This window comes from Simochromis diagramma, unplaced genomic scaffold, assembly GCF_900408965.1.
Source record: "Simochromis diagramma unplaced genomic scaffold, fSimDia1.1 OVJJ01000343.1, whole genome shotgun sequence".
Taxonomy (NCBI): domain Eukaryota; kingdom Metazoa; phylum Chordata; class Actinopteri; order Cichliformes; family Cichlidae; genus Simochromis; species Simochromis diagramma.
In genome coordinates, this window is record NW_024386831.1 from 8,611,730 (window position 1) to 8,631,783 (window position 20,054).

At 42.7% G+C, this 20,054-nt stretch overlaps 1 protein-coding gene and 1 long non-coding RNA gene across 3 annotated transcripts; one reads left to right on the top strand and one right to left on the bottom strand.

The window, feature by feature from the left end:
• Positions 1–1,072: 1,072 nt before the first annotated feature.
• Positions 1,073–6,016, bottom strand: LOC120731063 (ICOS ligand-like). 2 transcript variants are annotated; one of them, XM_040027827.1, is made up of 5 exons: positions 5,866–6,016; positions 3,526–3,888; positions 3,155–3,445; positions 2,784–2,903; positions 1,073–2,530 (listed from the first exon to the last, which is right to left on the bottom strand). In XM_040027827.1, exons 2-5 carry the CDS (start codon positions 3,743–3,745, stop codon positions 2,433–2,435), a joined length of 729 nt encoding a protein of 242 aa, XP_039883761.1. In that variant the 5' UTR covers positions 3,746–3,888; positions 5,866–6,016; the 3' UTR covers positions 1,073–2,432. The 2 variants fall into 2 exon arrangements, with proteins under 2 accessions (XP_039883761.1, XP_039883760.1); XM_040027826.1 differs by lacking the exon at positions 5,866–6,016 and adding an exon at positions 5,105–5,530.
• An 11,488-nt stretch (positions 6,017–17,504) lies between these two features.
• Positions 17,505–18,424, top strand: LOC120731397. Its single transcript, XR_005695337.1, has 2 exons — positions 17,505–17,552; positions 17,609–18,424. It is a non-coding gene; the product is annotated as an uncharacterized LOC120731397 (long non-coding RNA).
• Positions 18,425–20,054: the final 1,630 nt, after the last annotated feature.

The window sequence follows — 20,054 nt, forward strand, 5'->3', positions numbered from 1 at the left end:
TGCCACAACCAAATCTACGCCCTTGGAGGAGTTGGCAACACTGCCGGATATTTAGTTGTCTGCTTCTCTCTGGGCTTTGCACAGCTCTGACTGCTAGCTAGCTAACTAGCTAAAGTCAGCCATGTAGATAACTGGGGAAAGTGAAAACTTCATGGTTCTACTGATGTATAGAGAGGAAGAAATAATTTTAGGACTATAATAGCTTCCATAATAATACTTATGCTCCATGGTTGCCTTTACTGTACACTTTAAAGGGTTTCAGGAAAAGTTACTCAAACTCTAGTTTTAGCCTCAGACTATCCTGGCTCGTGCTAGCAAATGCTAATGTTAGCCTCTGATTTAGGCTGCTAAAGTACAGACTTTTAGCTAGCTGACCAGGATAGACTAATTTGGTGGTTAACAGACTGAAGTCCAACTTTTGTTGAAAATTTACCCACATGGAAAAGATAAATATAACTCTTATAAAATTTGTATCTGTCTTGTGTGAAACTTGTATGAAAAGCATACAAGAGTGAAAACAGATATAAGATCCCTTGAAAAATTATATAAATGAAACTTGTGTGTTTTGGATACTAAAACAACAAATGAAAGTAATGAGAAAGTGGCCACTTTCATGAGTAAATCATATAAGTTTTTACTGTTTCTTTTCCATGTGGGTTATGTAGTGCTGGGCATGTCATTTCTGGTATTGTGGGATATTTTTGTGACCTCGTTGAGCTAATGTGGTTAAATCATAACTATATCTTGATTGAAGCATAATATAAGCGCTGTGCTGGTGTGCAGGGCTGTGATATGCCTTATGCTGCTAAAATATATAATTGTCTATATCACGCTTTTAGCCTAATAATGAGCAGAGATATTTGCATGTCTTCCTTCAGATCCTTAGAGATTATTTGAGAAGTGGATCATCAGCTTTCACTAAATGAAACACCTTTTACCTGTAAGCCTGGTTTAGTAGCCTGTCCTAATAAATTTGTGTTGTATTTCTTATAAGGGGCAAAGTGGTGTCAGCCCTGTGCTGAGAGGGCTGTGCTCATCCATCCGCCCTGTTCTAACAAAGACACGTTTCAGGAACACCTGTAGTTCACTTTTATTCATATAGCATCAGTGAACAAACACACGTGTTACTGTAAGGTGAAGACCCCACAGAGTTAATGCAGGACAAACGTTCACTCGGATTCATTGATGAAGTGAATGCAGGACTACATGTGTGTCCTTCTCATGAGTGGACACACATGGATGTGAACCACACGTGTTTGGCTGAGCCAAACAACCGCAGCAGTGATTCGAACCTAAAGTACTCTGGATACTGTTACTGTACAAATACTATTACATGTTTGTTGGTCAGGTGTCCTGTAGGAAGAAAACACGTGAATGTGCATGAACGCGTTTACATGAGGACAAAGTGACTTCAAGGGAAATACAAATCTTCACATTTTGATGTCTGTCAGCTATTTTGTTCATGAATCGGCTGTTTAGTCGTTCTAGGATGAGATGGATGCTGTCATCATATTTTAGGATAGTTTTTAAGGTGAAGAGAGTAAAAGAATATTTCACTTTAAACGTGCCGATGTTGTTGTGGACTAAGCTCAGATAATTATAGGTTGTAACTGCATAGTATGGTTAAGGATATAAACATTAAGTCTAAGCTCTTCCTCTCCTGTCCGTCTTTCTGATCTGTCTCCATCTCTGGGTGAACGTAGCTCTCACCTTTAGCTTTAGCACACACTGTGAGACACACTGTGAGACACACTGTGAGACACACTGTGTGTTTGCTGATGTTTGTTGAGCCGATAGAAACGTTGGAGAAACATCCTTGATGCTCTTTCCTCTTCTGTAGAAACTAGAAGCTGACGACATACGTACGCCCGCTTTAACCCAGAGTATAAACACTATAAATGATACCGTTGAACCAAAAGTAATGAGTCTGTTTTGAAAAGTCAAGGAGTAGAAAGTAGTGTTAACATGTAGGCAGTAAAAAGTTGTCAGAAAATACTGAAGTCCAGATACCTTCTACGTAAGTACAGTAACAAGATCCTTCAGTTTATCTTCACAGAGGGAGAAATGTTAAAGCTCAGAAATCTGTTTCAAGCAAGAATTACAAATACTGAGCATAACGAGGTACAGCCCATCATGTGAAGCTCTAAATTAAATAATGCCACAGAGATGAAGCTGGTCTTTAGAGTCTTGGTCTCACTCTGAATCTTAATGCAGGCTTCATCTGTGGTCATCCTGCCTCGATGGCAGGAGAGCTGACCTCAGAGCTGTGCTTCTCCTGAGCTTTCTCTTTGGCTGTCTGCCCCTGAATGGAAGGACAGCGTTCCTGCATTGAGGTACAGCAGAGCAGCAGTGTTTGGTTTAACACACGTATCCCCGACAAAGTCCTGCCAGTACTGGTCAGCCCGTGTGCAGCGCCACCTTCCTGTACAGCACTAGCACACACCTCCATTCTCTGCTAGCAAAGCGCCGTTGGAAAGATAAGCAGCTGACGGCTCAGGGCTGTCTGGCCTCCGTTGTCTCTGTTGGTGATCTAGAGCAAAAGAAAAATGTGTCAGTCACAAACCAGGACAGCAGGGGGCGCTCGCCAACTTTTGTTCAGTGTTAATGATGCTGCTGTGACACTAAGAGCACTCTGGCTAACGTGTGCGCAACATTTTTTGTAATAAATTAAAATTTTGATGTTTACATATTAATATCAGCTGTCCATAATTATTGTTCGACACGAAATCAGATAATTGTATCTGCTAAAACTGTAAAAGAACAACATTCAGAAGCTTACTTACATTTCTTGTAGCCAAAGGCTGCGAGTCCTACGAGTACTATGAGTACTATCAGTACTACAAGTACGATGGCTACTATAAATACTCCAATCCCAGCCGTTTCAGCCACAGGCAGACCTTCAACTGTAAATAAGCAGATTGTGCATCACCCACAACTGCAACATAAAGTTATTGTGACTGCATGGATCATGAATGTAGTGGAAATGTAAAGGCATAAATAGTAGCTTCAGTTTATTTGGTGTGTAAGTAAGTTAGCTGTGATGTGACAGTAATGGACAACAAATAAAACTGCAGCTGATCAGCAGCTCTGCTCATTTCAGCAATGCAAGTTGTCAGCTGGATGCTGATTAATGGTGATGTAACCCTCTGTGTACCTGCAGGCAGGGCTGCAGTTGCTCCCACAGTCTTGTTAGAAGTTGGGTTGTAAACGTTGCAGGTCACCGTCTTTGACCCCGTGATGTTGGCTGTGCTGATGACGCTGTAGGTGCCGTCTTCCTCCTTGTGGATCTGCAGGGTTGGAACATCAGGTGGTTCCAGTGCACGTTCATGTCCTTCGTGGTCGGTGGAAATCCATGCCAGTTCAGGTTCAGGAAAGCCCCCCTGTGTTATGCAAGTTGCTGTCATCTTCTTTTGGTTGATCTCGATGTTTGGCTCCTTAAAATTAGCTGTAAATATTGTAAATATGTATTAATGACATATATAAGATAACAAGTTTGATGTGCTGTAAAATGACGCAGATACCAACCTGCTACATGAACCATGGTTTGGCAGAGTTTGTCCTTGATTTCTCCTGCGTGGTTGAAAACGACTTTAAGGGACTTCAGGTTGTCTTCATGCATCAGCGGATCGATGATAAGGGACAAGTTTCCAGATCGTAACTGATCAGGAAAGATTTTGGTTCTGTTTTCAAATGGCAAGCTTTGATGTTCCAAATCCTCCTTTCCATTCCTGTAATAGTGGAGCATTTCAGTATTGTTTTGGTTCTGCCAATAAATGCTGACTTTCTGTGGATCAAACTGTTTGCTGAGTGTGCACTGCCAGAGTAATGGCTCTCCTCTGGTTCCATTAGTTTCAGAGGAAGCTGCCACCAGTGGGAACCCACAGAGAGCTGCAACGAAACAGACAAAGGTTCAGTCAGAACGAACAGGAAACCATAACCGCCATTCATCATAGTCGCTCCTTTGGTAGTCTGAAATCATGCAACCTGTCAGCCGTCCAACTATTAATGAAAATTATAACAAAGTTTTCAAAACAAACGTGGTAATAGTGGGACAATACAGAGGCAACAAGGCGCTAATGATGTGGAAACAATACGTTAATTTCTAAAGCACCAACCCAGTAAGACACTGTATGACCAGCGAGCTCAGATGAGCATGTTCTGTTGACATTTTGTAACTGGATAAAAACCAGAAACTGAAGGTAATGATGTGTGCACAAATACTTATGAGGCAACACCAGTTAGTAATGGTGCACTAATGTACGTGTAACAACACAGGGGCGTAATTTCCAATAATCAGACCCAGCCAATACCCCCCCCCCCCCCCCCGCCCCCCCAATAAAATGATGAATTATCTTGCATGAGTAGGCTATTGAATTTATTTACTCATTTCAGTTATTATCATCAAAATAGTTGCATGTTTAATCATCCGGGAATTTACCCAGATTTATTTATTTATTTAGACAGACATCTTACCCCCCACCCAATGCTCAGCACAAAGTTGCACCCATGTACAACACGACAAACCTGTTCATAACATGGTAACATCCATGAATAATAGTTTTCATTTAACAATTTGGTGGAAAGATTCAGAAATCATAGTATAATGAACAGCAGTACACGGAGAACTGCAGTATATCAGTAACGTGTTTTATGATTATTTCATTTTCATGATTTTATTAACTCTAACAAACGTAATAGATCACAGTGTGAGCAGTTTGTCACATTCAATAAATTTCATTGAACAAAAAATGAATGAATGTTTGTTTGATTGGTTAACTGTATCTTTAAGAAGCAGGCGCCGCGCTTTAATACAACAACAATACTGTACTTCCCACTATCACACACAGCATAGTGCTGTGGAAACGTCACAGCTTCCTCTCGTACTGACACACAGAACAACCAACCAAACAAAGTTATAATTTAATTATTTAATAATAAATAAATAATTATCAATAACCACATGTTTTTAAGCTACAGCCTGTTAGCAGCAGCTAGCTCCAGGCCACTGAAAGGTCACAAGCAGAATGGCTGAATCATCACCCCACTGCTTCACGCTGACGGATTTATGAAAGTAAAAGTGCAATAAAGTCAAAATCAGACCTACCAAAGAAGAAATAAAAGCTTTTCTTCTCCATCGTGAACGAAAACCCACTGGTTTGTCTCAACACGGCTGCCTGCCTGGCCACACCTGATGCCTATGACGTTTCTACCACTGCGTTTACGTCACGCTTGCTCCGCCCTCTCAGGGCGGGCCTGATACAAAACTTCGACTGCTGGGATTTTGTGGTCAGACACCATCTCCAGCTATGAGACAGATGTCGACTCTGATCTGCTTCATTTCTCTTTCATTAAATCTGTCAGCGCTCTGAAAGAGGTGTAGGTGTTGTTATAAGGCTGTTATTAACCCGTAATTACATTTGTCAGATTTCACCAACAGATTATTTTTTTCACTTGAAAATGTCAAAGAATACTTTAGATCTTTAAGGTTCAATAACTAAATCACTGAAAAAGCAGCTTAGGTGTGTGTGTGTGTGTGTGTGTGTGTGTGGTGTGTGTGTGTGTGTGCGTGCGTGTGTGTGTGTGTGTGTGTGTGTGTGTGTGTGTGTGTGTGTGTGGTGTGCGTGCGTGTGTGTGTGCGTGTGTGTGTGTGTGTGTGTGTGTGTTGGGATGCCAGGTTGGTGGTAATGCTCCTTCTGTGGGTTTCCTGTCAACGTTTTGTTGCTCTATTACTGCCTGACTTTAAGTTCTTTCTTTTGTAAATAAAAACCTGAGAGACAAAACTCTGGATTAATAAAAGTTTGCTGTTCCTCCAACCGTCTGTAGTACAAGCTGTTAAAGAGCAAGAACAAGAAGGACTCTGCCTACCTGCTGCAGTAAGTCTGTCCTCTTTGATGGGTAAAGCTGACGTAGCTCCTCTAATATTTTCTGTTGTTCTTAAATTCAAGTTTACATGAACTGCACGAGTTAATCACACAGTGTAGAAACTGCTGTGCTTCTGTTTCAGTCGCTCCCTATAAGAGGAAGTGTTGCAGCCACTCCTTCATGCAAGCAATGTGAACAGACTGGCACGTCAACTTTGTGTGTTTAATTTAAAAAAGAAAAGGTGCCTTATTCTCTGCATGTTTAAGTCAGTCTGAGGTGACTTGTTTGCCTTGCAGCAGTTTGAAGGCTTCTGTCTCTAGAATGAGAAGACGGGTTCAGCACGGGTTGGGGAGGGGGGCACCGTGTCATCAGACTGAACCAAAGCCAGGGTCTAACTGGTTAACTGGACTGTGGTTGTTGTTGTTGATGTGTGGCTGGCAGCTGCAAGGCTGCAGCCAAGTGCGTTGGAGTGTACAGCAACTGGAAATAAAGACATGTATTCTGAATGTGTTACAATGTGGTTGGGTCCAACATGCATCTACAGTGGTGCTGATAGCCAGGAGTGTGGCGTGGTGGAACCAACACGGGGCCAGCCAGTGGGACCAGCTGCAGGACCGGTCTAAGCACCGGATGCAGCTAATAGAAAGTCTGTCAGCTCCCCATGGAAGTGGCCGGTCTCTACGGTGAGGCCTGCATCGACACTGCCTACCTGTGCACCCATACCCACTCCTCCAGTGGGAGCAGGTAGTGGCCGGCAGGTTCCTGTTCCCCAGAGGAGGGCGGCTGTGGTCGTCCGTCATGCTTCTGTACAGCCTTCCTGAAAGCTTTCTGACAATAATAGGAGGCAAAAAGAGTTCTGACAGTCTTTTCTTCTGGATCAGGTCATTTTGCTGTGTGTGTGTCTGTGTGTTAAAGTGTGCAGTGAGTGAGTTTGTGTCTGTAAGCATTTAAAATGAAGAAAAACGTATCAGCGTTATGAAGTTTGCCCTGTGCTTTGATGCTGCTGAAAACAAACGTTATGATCAGGGATGTCAAACATTAGGTTCGGGGCCAGAATTGGTCCGACAAAGACTCCGATCTGTCCCGCTGGACGGATTTTTGTACTTGCATATCAAACAAATCTTACATCTCTTCTAATAATAATGATAATAATAATAATACAATTTATTTAATAAATCGCCTTTCAAAACACTCAAGGACACTGTACACAATCAATAACAACAACAAACATAACAATTTATAAAATAATAAGGATAAAACGTTGAGCAAATAAATGAAAGTAGCAGGATGGAAAAATGCATGTGGAATAGACTAATGTGAACAGGTGAGTTTTGAGTCTGGACTTAAAAAGAGGGAGGGAAGTGATGTTTCTTATCTCAGAAGGAAGAGAGTTCGAAAGACGGGGGGCAGAGCAGCAGAAAGCCCTGCGCCCCACGGTGGCTAGCTGGGGGGAAGGCATGGTGATCTGAACCAGGTCAATGAGGTATAAAGGCGAGATATGGATAGCCTTGAATGACATCGGTGGTGTCAGACTGAACAACAGTGTTAGCCGCCCTGGGCAGACTGGCTAAAACACTGTGGTCAGCAGTCCTGTCGAAGCTCCGTGGGGAATGACGAGAGGTGGAGCAAAAGGATTGTATTGGTTTAGAGTTAATAATAATAATAATGGATTAGATTCATATAGCGCTTTTCAAGGCACCCAAAGCGCTTTACAATACCACTATTCATTCACACACTGGTGGAGGCAGCTACAGTTGTAGCCACAGCTGCCCTGGGGCAGACTGACAGAAGCGAGGCTGCCATATCGCGCCATCGGCCCCTCTGGCCAACACCAGTAGGCAAGTAGGGTAAAGTGTCTTGCCCAAGGACACAACGACCAGGACAGAGAGCCCAGGGATCGAACCGGCGACCTTCCGGTTACAGATGCGATTCCCAACCCCCTGAGCCACGGTCGCCCAAGTTGTCATGATGAAACGTCTTGATGCTCAATCAGCCAAGTAAGTAAATCTCCAAAAGTTGATTCTGTTCATCTGGACGTTTTCAGCGGGAGAAACATTTTCTCATTCATCCAGGTGACTTCTTCAGACTCAGCTGACTGCAGGTCTCAATCTTATCAACAGTACATTTGCATAATGACTGAAACCAGCCCAGTGAAGGAACAATGGGCTGGGAGGTCAGTTCCTTCATCATAATTATGCAAATGAGTCCCATTCACAGAGAGCTGGGGAATGGCTGCAATCACAGCATGTAAGATGGTGACAGATGTACCCTTAGGCCCCCTCCTCTATTCAGAGATGGTCTTTCCCTTTTCACGTAAACGGCCTCCTTGACTCCGCCCTCAAACCAGCGTTCCTCCCTGTCCAGGATGTTACATCCTCATCATTGAAAGAGTGTCCACTGGCCTGTAGGTGTGAATAGACTGCAGAGTCCTGGCCTGACGAGGTGGCTCTTCTGTGTTGTGCCATCCTCTTAGTCAGAGGTTGTTTGGTTTCCTCGATGTATAAATCCTGCCAATCCTCCTGCACTTACCAGCGTACACTATGTTACTCTGTGTGTGTCGGGGGACCCGATCCTTGGGGTGGACCAGTTTTTGGCGCAGCGTGTTTTGGGGTTTAAAAGCCACAGAGACAGTGTTTAGAAAAAATGCGTCTCAGCTGCTGATTATATTTCAGTCCTTCAGATATAAAAACATCAGAGTGTGGCCAAATGTCATCAAAAAATTAGTATTTTAATACAAATTTCTTTATTTTCTTATTTTTGTTTGATCAGCCTGAAATCTTAAGAACAGTAATAATACAGTAATTTATATTAGTGAAATGTATTTGTTTGTATACCCGATCTCCTCTGTGATTTAATCTGGACCTCTGGACAGCTTTCGACCTCAGCGATCTTGCAGGAGTGTACCAATTCAAAAGATCAGGAAGGTATGAGGGCGCTAACCTGTGCAAAAACAAATGATAAAATCTTAAAAACTAACAGGCAGCCCGTGTAAGGATGCCAGTATGGGAGATATATGCTCTCGCTTGCATGTGCCAGTTAGTAACTGTGCCGCAGCGTTTTGGACCAGCTGCAGACGGCTAACTGGTGACAGACTAACACCAGAGTAAAGAGTATTACAGTCGTCGAGACGAGATGAAACAAAGGCATGGATAGCTCTCTGAAACAGAGAAATGGCTTCTCATTGGCAAGTAGCCGAAGATGAAAGAAACTGGACTTGATTACAGCATTTATCTGTTTATCAAACGTTAGGAGTGAGTTTTGACTCGAAGTTCCTCACAAAGGGATTTTTATACATTTCTAAGGGGCCGAAGTCGCAGTGGTCACAGGGACCAAACACAATCACCTTTGTTTTCTGTTCATTTAGGTTAAAAACGTTCAGAGGATTCACAGATTTACGTTTCAGTCACAGGTAAATCTGTGCGTCGTCTGCGTAACAAAGGAATGAGATGCCAGGTTTCTAAAAAACTGAACCCACAGGGAGCATGTAACCTGAAAAAAGAACTGGGCCAAGAATGGACCCCTGGGGGACCCCACAAGACAGTGAGGTCTTTGAGGATTATGTATCCCCCAATCTAACAGAAAAACCACGGTCGGACAGGTCAGATTTAAACCACTGCAATGCAGTCCCTTTGACTCCGACACAGTGTACAAGCCGAGAGATAAGAATCCCATGATCTACAGTATCAAAGGCGGCACTGAGGTCTAATAGTATTAAAATGGCAAAATCTCCCAAGTCAGTAAAAGTTCAAATGTCATTAAAACCTTTTAAAAGAGCAGTTTCAGTGCTGTGGTGCGCTTTAACCAGACTGAAATGCGTCACTAATGCCATGTTTTTTGAGAAAGGTCTGGAGCTGAAGGAGGACAACTTTGTCCTGGACTTTAGAACAAAAAGGCAATTTGGTTTGAAGTTGGATAAAACTGATATTTGCTTTTTAAGAATAGGTTCCACCACAGCACGTTTGAAGTCGACACACCCTAATGACAACAGAAAGCAAACTCATACCCACAATATCAAAAACATCTTTCAGCAAACGCGATTGAACAATATCCAGAGAACATCTGGTGGGTTTCAAGTTGTTGACTGTTAGGTTTATCTAGGCACAAACCGATTGCTGGAACAACCAAGACAGTTCACTACAATGGCAACAACTGTCATGGTCCTGAGTCCGTGGACTCAGTGATTTTGTGTTTGGTGTAGTTATTATTGTTATTATTATCATTATTATTTGTGGACTGTTTTGGGATGGTTTGTGTTTTGGGGTTTTTGGATGCTGGGTTTCTGGGTTGGTGCTCCCTGTTGGTCCCTGGTGTTAGTGTTCCTCGTCAGGTTAATCAGGTCCAGCTGTGTCTCCCACCTGTGTGTGATTTCCCAGTGTCCCTCTGTGTATTTATAGTGTGTGTCTGCCTGTGTTCCTCCACATTACTCTGTGTTCTCCTGTCATACTCTGCATTACTCAGTGAGCTCCGTCTCCGTGTTCATCTCCTGGAAACTCTTTGTGAATCCACTGTGTGCTCCCCCTGCTGTCCTCCCTTCGTGTTCAGGTTTGTCGTTCTATAGTTTAGCTTCTTCCAGTTTAGTTCTCCTAAGTTCTGTTTTACCTTCCCCTCTTTGTGTTCAGCCTTTTATAATAAACCACCCTCGCATCTCAGTAAGTGCTGCCTTCAAGTCCTCTTTCCCACACCTCACACGGCTGCTGCCCCAGCTGTGACAAAAACAACACACCAGCCACCAGAGCTCTTTGTGTGATCTCGTGCACAAGGGAGACGGCCGAGATGAGCGCTGTTCCTGCCGCTCAAACCCCAGTCGCTCTCAGCCAGCCCCTCTGTAGCACTGCTCTTTATTGTGGTTACATGAATATGCATAGGTTCATCAACATATGACATCTTAAACAGGCATACATGTGAACAAAGAGTACCCTTCTGTGTATAGTATAGGTATGCGTGTGTGTGTGTGTATGTGGGTCAAAATATGACCCTAAACGCCTCCTTAAAAAGCCGACGCCAGGAGTCCAGCGGTCCACTTAAACAAAGGGCTCTTATACTTAAACAGATACAGAGTATGTGTGCTCTCATACTATATATCAGAAAGAGAAGGTACGACCTCTCGCATGACCTTAGGACGTGTGTGGTGTGCCAGAGCATTCAGAGTCTTTGCAGACTACTAAGGATCAGACATTCTATCAATATGCAATCGATTATATATCTCTAAGCATTATTGATTATAGGTTTCTAAGTACAAATGACAATTATAAAATATCACTCCAACATTGACTTCACTCAGTAATGAAAAGGACACAAGCTCAAAGTGGTCAAAAGCAACCGAAGCTGGTGTTTGAACAGATGGGTCGGTTGCAGGAAGGATCAGTGTTGGTCAAGTTACTTGAAAAAAGTAATCAGTAACTAATTAACTAATTACTGATTACTTCCCCCCAAAAGTAATCCCGTTACTTTACTGATTACTTATTTTCAAAAGTAATTAGTTACTTAGTTACTTTTTAAAAAAATTATTTACACCCTGAATAGGTGACAAAGCGACAGACCTTTCAGCCCAATTCTACTTTTTCTGCATAATCCATCATACAAAATGTAATCAAATGGAAAAGTCTCTTTTTAAAACTTGTTTTATTAGTTTTAATCTTTTAACTTTACACATGAAGCAAACATTAAATTATCTGCAGCATTCTCTGACTGGAAGAAATTTGTCTAACATTTAAACCTATTTTCTGCACATTCCAGCACATAAAATAAAATATTTTTTGTGTTTACACTCAGTCTTTCAAATAGATGCAAGTAAAACACAGCAGAAAATAAATAAAGTCAAAGACTCAGCGGTCCTGTTGCTCTATTTTCACCTGTAAAGCAGGAGTGGGGTAGGCGGAGGTTTACCCTGGTGCAGGTGTGCCGCGGTCAGTGGAAGAATCCGCGAGTTTCTCTGTGAATTTCCCATTACCTCGTAGCTACTCGGTGCTTGTTGGAAGTTTAGGGGTTTTTTCGGTGTAAAAAGAAGTTTTCTTCCCACGCACAGCTGACACTAATGTTTTTGTCACTTTTTATGGAATCAAACTCAAAGTAAGGTCAGTACTTCCACGCTTTAAACGCTGCACGCTCATACTCTCTCTGCACTCGATATATGATCCATTGTTGATCTGCACACAGCTGTTGTCACCAACGTCGCACTCGCTTACGTCACTGTCATGAGACACTCGCAAAAAACTCACGGTTTTAGTAACGCAGTAACGCAGCGTTCCTACGGGAAAGTAACGGTAATCTAATTACCATTTTTGCAATAGTAATCCCTTACTTTACTCGTTACTTGAAAAAAGTAATCGGATTACAGTAACGTGTTACTGCCCATCTCTGGGGAGGGTAATATGAGACCTGATATCTGTGATCCCATTAATGAAGAATTTCAGCAGGTTTCATACGTTGCTTTCGAAGCTGCATGGGGAGCAGCAGCAGATTAAGAACTGAGTTAATAATAAGTGAATGAAGTCTGTGACAGTTATTAGACACAATCTTAGAGAAATACTGTTTTTGCTGCTCTCACGACCTTCTGATAATTTAACAAAGATTCTCTGAGAACATCAAACGATACCTGAAGTCTGTCCTTTTCTATTTTCTGCACACCTCTCTGAGTTCTCTGGTATCATGTATGAACCAAGGCTGGGTTTTAGGTTTTACAGACCTGGTTGTGAGCAGAACAATGGAATTGAAAATTTCCAAGCAGGTTGAATTAAACAGACAATCGGCTGTTAGTGGTCAAGTGAGAGGACCTATTAGAAAGTAAGGCATGATTAGAGTTTTTATAAGAACAAACCAAACCATCAGCTGTATCTGAGGTAATCATGTGAGATCTGTATTTGGGCACATCAGGTGTGACATGAAAGCGAGAACTCATGTGGATTAAACCCACATCAGCAGTGTTATAATTATAAAAAAGGTGTTTTTCAGGTGTGTAGGTATGATTTGAATTTTGTGCTCTTTACCTTTCTTTAAAATTTTCACCTGAAAACAGAAATCAGTCAGCCACAGACGTGGAAACTGAACCGCTGCTTCTCAGATGCAGCTCCATCAAATCTGATGAAACAGCAATGATGAACATCCAGCTCTACATCCGTGTCAGTTCTCCTTTTTCTGTTATGAAGTACCCGCTTTCTGTTAACCTCATGACGCAAATCCTGACTCTCACAATGAAGAAGAGGAAGCAGCACTGCCACTTCTAAGGTCACAACATTAGTATCTGACATTTCAGAGAAATGTCTGAGAAGACAAAGGTCGGAGGTGCCGTGTGACTGAAGTTTAATACCTCGTCCATCCTCCTCTACAGTTTCAGATCTTCAGATTTCACTGTTCACAATTTTTATCACTGAGCTTTATTCCAAACAGAATCTGAAACCTCTGACAGCCACGAACCATTTCCTGTGTTGTTGTGCTGTGGTGTGCACAGGTGCCATGTGGTGTTGTCATGTCTTGTGTATGTTCAATCTGAGGAAACAGAGTGTTTCCCACTCATCAACAGCAACAAGATAACACAAGTAAACACCTTCATGACCTCAAGCTGAAGCACATTTTGTATCTGCAGCAGGACAATGATCCAAGTCCGACTCTGAGTGGCTTTAGAAAAACAAAATGAAGACTTTGGAGTGGCCTTCAGGTCACTTCCTGTGTGTGTGCTTTCAGGTGTTTCTGACTGCGTCGATGCTTTCTAATAATAAGCCGAGCGCTCGCATTCACAGCACAGCAATGGGAATGTTAAATAAACCACTTCTGCACTCAATATTGAGTCTGATGTTTGAGGCTACAGTTTGTCCGAACAGATAAAAGCTTTAATCATATTTCAGAGCCATTTGAAAATGATCCCAGCAAATATTTCAGTGTTCAATAACCGTCTGTAATCAGTCGAGTGGCAGCTCAGAAGTCGTTTAGAATGAAAGCTGAAGCAGCGCGTCTCCTCCCTCACCTCTGCAATGGTAATTATCTGTTTACCGATTAGAATAAAACTAAATAAAAAAATAACATTTTCTCAATTAAAAGAAACAAAAAGGGCAGCACGGTGGTTAGCACTGTTGCCGCACAGCAAGGAGGTCCTGAGTTCAATTCCACCATCAGGCCGGGGCTTTCTGTGTGGAGTTTGCATGTTCATCCCATGTTTGCATGTTCTCTCCATGTTTGCGTGGGTTCTCTCCGGGTACTCCGGCTTCCTCCCACCGTACAACGACATCCAGCTTGTGGGGATAGGTTAATTGGATAATCCAAATTGCCACTAGGTGTGAAAGTGAGTGTGAATGGTTGTCTGTCCCTGTGTGTTGGCCCTGCGACAGACCGGCGACCCGTCCAGGGTGTACCCCGCCTCTCGCCCTATGACACCTGGGATAGGCTCCAGCGCCCCCGTGACCCTGAAAAGGATAAGCGGAAGCGAATGGATGGATGGGGGGGAAAAAAGGGGGTCACCTCGAGGGTCACTCAGTCCCACAGATGTCCAGGTTTAAAGTCAAAGGTCACACAAACAAAATAAAAGCTAATAATATATCAGTCATAAAATTTCACCCCCAAACAGATATTGGTTTGTTGCATCAAGGCAACGTTGTGCAACAAGGGTAGTCCAACTCCAAGTTATTCTGTATTAAGTTGTATTAGTACAACAAGGTTGAACGAATAAACAAACAAGTAAACAATGCAAACATTTCACAGAACAATAAAACACCAAAATACATCCAACATTGGATCAGGGATCTGTCTTGTTCATTCAGCGGGGAACCTCAGGAAGCAGTTGCAGTCGGAGGTGAAGCAGAGGTGCACGTTTGGTGCACCATTGCACCCTGGCACCCTGCATCGTCCCCAGTCATGATCAGCCAGTGGGCTGTTTGATCCAGGCGGACATCTTGGACTGGAATGGGGGCTGTGCGTCCTTTCTCCTCATATGCACCAGCAATGGACTGGCTGGGACGACCTCTCTTCTTCTCCAGGCTCCTCCCACACATGCAGAGGCCATCTGCAATGTATAATTTGAAGGTATAGAGCCTCATTTGGTCTTTCTGCTCCATGCCAGTGCCTTCACAGTCTCTTCTGTAGAGCAGCCAGGTGGTAACGATGATCACGTCCAGGAAGTGGACCAGCCGGTGGTACCTGTTAGGTTTTGTATTGTTGATTGTCATTTATGCTTAGAAATATTTAACCATATATGCTTAGAGGTGTATAATCAATTGTGTAGTGATAGGATGTGTGATCTTTAGCAGGCTACAAAGGCTTGGTGTGTATTCCACACTGGAATGCACACCTACATCCTAGGAGCATGAGAGAGGTCGTACCTTGTCTTATTGTTTTACGGTAGGATTAACGTAGCTACGTCTGTTCTAGTCTAAGTGCTTTTAGATGTTTAGATGAACTGTTGGATTTTCCAGACCAGCAGGTTAAGGGAAGTCATTTATGGGGTCACACTCTGACCCCCCCCCCCCCCCCCCCACACACACACACACACACACACACATGCAAGGTACTCTTTGTGTGTATGTAGACATCATATGTTAATGACCCTATGCATATTCATGTAACCACAATAAAAGGAGTGCTATGGGGAACCTGGCTGAGAGTCTGATGGAGGTCAAGTGGTGGAACGACACTTGGCTCCAGGCAGGTCTCCCTCATGCATGAGTAACACGAAGAACTTTGCCTACTTGGTGTTCAATGCTTTTGCTGTGTAATTATATTGTCTTCAACGTTCCAGCGAATAGGTTCAAGCTACAAACCTATCATTAATTGGTCCTTCGAGAGCCGGAGCCCTGGAGTCGACATTCACCGAGGGGAGAAGAGACACGCTGAAAGACTGACGTCAGCCAGGAAGTTCCTGTAGTAAAGTCCCGAGACGTGAGAATTTGTCATCGGGCCAGTGGATTAGCTGTCTGTTTTCTCTCCTTGATGAATGACGATCGGCGGGATCTGAGGCTATACTACACACTAAGCAACACCGAGTAAGTTTAGAGTCCAACTCTATAACTGTACGTCTTCGCCGCTCAGTGGGGTTTTGTCCGTGGCTGCTTAGTGGAGCTAAAATTCGTCGTCTGTACGTCTTCGCCGCTCAGTGGGGCGTTGTCCGTGGCCGCTCAGTGGGGCTAAAATTCGCCGTCTTAGTGGGGCGATGTACAAAGCCGCTCAGTGGGGTTTTTTTGTACAGAAGCATTAAGTTGCAGAGTTGCGCAGTTCGAACTTTTTTGGTTCGCCGTCTTAGTGGGGAGAAATGTAGACCACTTTGTGGGATCCGCCGCTTTGTGGGGAATTGAGAAGTTCCGCTGGGTCGAGATTGTGCTGGACAATAGGCCTATTTTGTGTTGTTGTTGTTGTTGTTTTGTTTGAGTGTGTTTGTATGAGTGGGTGTGGAGCAGAACACGTGGTCTGTGACACCGGCTGCTGTTGTTATCATGGGTTCCTAAGCAACCAAGAGTGCGTCAGAGGGTGACAGACGTTTATGCAGGACTTTGCTCCTGGCAGCACAAAGTATTTAAATAAAAAAGAGCGACGGCTCCTTAGCTGCGCGGGTTCACGCGGACCTGAGCCGTGCAGTTAATCGCAGGCTTATAAATGGAAGAGATTCAAATGTCAGAAGTTTTCAGAAAACACACCAGCCTTGAAGAGCGTGTGGAGAAGGCCAGCCCACATCAGCAGCACTTAAGATATGCTCTGGTGAATGGCTTTCCCCCACCCCTTGCTGACATACAGTAAAATGTTTATTCTTTAGCTTGCCCTGATCGACAACAGCCTGTGTGCCAGACCATAGATTTAATTGAGGTGGATAGTTGTTAAAAGTAATCTGCATTAAGCTCAGGGTTGCTCAAGTTCAGTACAATGACATATGAGGTGAAGTGATATAATGAAGTGCATAGAGGCACTTGATCTGTGTGAAAGACTGTCGTCTTATTATGAGCCATTGTTGAGATATAGAGCACACCGGTGAAAACAACTAATATGCTGAACCCTGTATGAAACATCTAAAAGTACATGATGGAGAAGCTGAATTGAATATGAAAGTGCAAGTCTTTGCCACTGTGGGCAAAGCGCGCAACCACTGTGTGAGGTTGCGTTGCGGTTTCTTCTGAGCTGATGAGCAAGCTACACATTATCAGATCAAGAGCTGCCTGAGAACTCCTCAAAGAGAGGGAAACAGAACTATGATAACTGTGATAACTGGAGTGTGCAGAGTTTCCGTGAGCAGTTTTTCTGCATCTTGACTCATGTGTGTAGAGCATCAGCATCATGTTTTTGTTTATTTGTTTTGTTGGGTTGGAAATAATTAAATAAACTTATGATCATGCCTATGGATCACCATGGCACATATCATCAGCCACATGATTTATTTACGCAGATGAAAAAGTGAGTGTGAATGTGTCTGACGTCACAGTGCTTCTGTGCGCTGTGTAAAAGTAATTGCCTCTGATTGTGAGAGCGGTGATTCTGCAGGTCACCAGCTATAGTAAAGCAAAAAAGCAACAAAAGAGTGAAAAAGAGACAAAATTTACATTGTAGATGAAAAAATCATAGGAAAAAGGTTTTGTGTTGATCAGCCAAGAACAGCTACAATCTCATTTTCTGCTTTTAAGAAAGGACTGTTCACAAAAAAAAAGAGAGAGAGAGAGAGAGATGTGTGTCGATTAAGCAGTGATGATAATAATGAAAATGTCTTAGTTTGTCACTTTCAGGTGAAAAGCAGACCTGAATCAATTTTCCACATGCAGTGGTCGGAAGAAAGTTATAGTTTAACATCATTGGAAACATTCAGGCCAAGTTTCTGGCTAACTTATTTACAGCACCATGTGTCTCTCAAACTCACAAGCGAGCTCTCACTCCTCCTGAAGACAAGGAATGCAGCTCCAAAGAGCAATAACATGGCAGATAAAGAGACAGCATCGGAGAAGAAGAGCTCCCAACAAGCAGCAGCAATGTGGATAAACAGCATCAGAGAAGAAGAGCAAACCCATCATCCTGCCTGATTGAATGAATGGCACTGTGTTTCCAACAAGCTGCAACTTCACTGTGCATGTGAAGAAAACTTTTGAGGAGAACTGAGGAGACTGTTGGAGTTTGACATTTGCCACCTTTGGAGAAAATGGCAAGAAGAGACAGTGGAACACAGGACAAAGCTGAAGGAGAACTGCCGGCTGTTGGACTGTTGAAGTGGGAGAGGACAACAGAGTGAGAGGACAACAGAGTGAGAAGACTAGGTGAGAACACATAGGAATTATTTAATGTGGGAAATCAAAATTTGGGTTAGCAAACCTGGGGAAAAGAAAACTGACTGCTTAAGTTGGAAAATTGAGGAGGAGTCTGAAACACTGCAAAAAAAAAAAAAAACGTATACAAAATCACACACACAAGCAGAACATGCATTAACCCTACTAACACAAACACAAGAGAGCTCATGAAGATTGGACAACATCTTAAGCATGTGAGTCTGTTATCATCTTGTCCAAGTCACTTAGTGTGATGCAAAGACCAGTGGACTCATAGCACATTAGTTAAGAAGTGATCAAATAATAGCAGAGAAATGTGTAGGAAAGGCAGAGAACATGCTCTGCTGGATATGCAGCTCCACAGACATGCATTAAACCTGCCTAATAACACAAACACACATGCAATGAAGATCAGCTTGTTATCTCTCATCAGTGTTAAAATAGTGTCAATTTAGCAGACACTTGTTATCAAATGCTGAATTTATCCAATGCAAAAAATTGACTCTCTAGGTTGCAGGACAACAGTTTAACTTTCGTGGGAAAAAAGATTCTGGTTTGACCAACCAGTGATCAGACAATAAATTTAGTTGTTGATATAGTAAATTGGGAGATGCTTCCTGCTTGATTGATGCAGCACAAGTAATTTACTGTATGAGGGAAATTCTATTTTTGTGATAACACTTTGAACATGCATTTCTGTTGTCCTGTCATCCTAGTGGGTTAATAGCTGATATGCAAATTAGTTGATTGTTCTTAGATTAATGAAAGGTGACTGAATTCTAGCACGAGTGAATGAGATGTGTTGGAGTTTGTTGTGTGTTGAGTGGAGACTCTAAAACACTGAGTTTCCTGTTTTGATGTGCGAGTGAATCCTGTACCTAGATACACAACTCTGAATACGTCAGAACAAACTTCTTTTGTGAAGTGCATGACAACATGTCACATGTTTTATGATGAAGGGGAAAAAGGAAAACTGAATAAAATCTGTGGCCTAAATGAGTGAAAAGCACAGACCTGGGGATTAAACTCATAGCTAATAGGACATTAGGATTGTGTTGTGTGTTGTGCAGCTGATGGTTGGTTTGGAGTTAATCTAGCTGCTGATTTTTCTTTTGTTGTGAAGTTGAGCCTGCCAATTAGTATGATGGTATGATAAACCATTCTAATGGTATGATTTACCCTCCTGAGATGAGGAGCTTGTGTCATGACTTAACAAGGCCTTTTTATTTTGATACTTTCACAGTGCACTGAATGAAAGTTTTGTTCAATAATCTCTGTCGTTTGAGCAGATCTGCACGATTAGAACAGAAAGCGCTGTACGACACGTCGTCGAGAAAATTGTTACAGGTGAGCTTCTCCACATTAAAATAGGCTCAGGAGAAAGCCACTTATTTGGGACAATTAGAAAGTAAGTTCCTGTCCAAAAAGGATTCAGCGATGTAATCCGAGCTAAAGTTCTTTTTCTTTTTGAAATGACGTCATTTTGCTGAGAGTGGAAACTAAATGGGACGATAGGTTCCACTATCAGCAAAGAAAGAAAGAATGGATGAATGAATGCATGAGTGAAAGAGAAAAAACTGATTGGTAAAAGCTGACAAAAGCTGTCAAGACTTTACTGATGTAACACAACTGTGCGAAGTTAACCCCACCTGACAAAGGTGCAGATGAATTTATGTGTTTCCTTTTACAGGAGCAGAAAGATGACAGCAACATTCGAGGTTGCGTGATCATTTAACCTTTTAAGTGCCACTTTCTGTGTCTGTGCATCTACCAGGGGTGTTATTCACTACCTTGTGTTGCTCACAGAGGAAACTGTGAGAAAGTGTGTATACATCTGCGCAGCGCTAACATTGGCATTTTCTTTTCTACAGCATTACAGTTCTTCATGTGACTTGATGATGCGATTTATACCAGGACAACTGGTGGATGTTTTTTCCTACTACAGGATTTCTGGATTTACAGTGGGGCAAA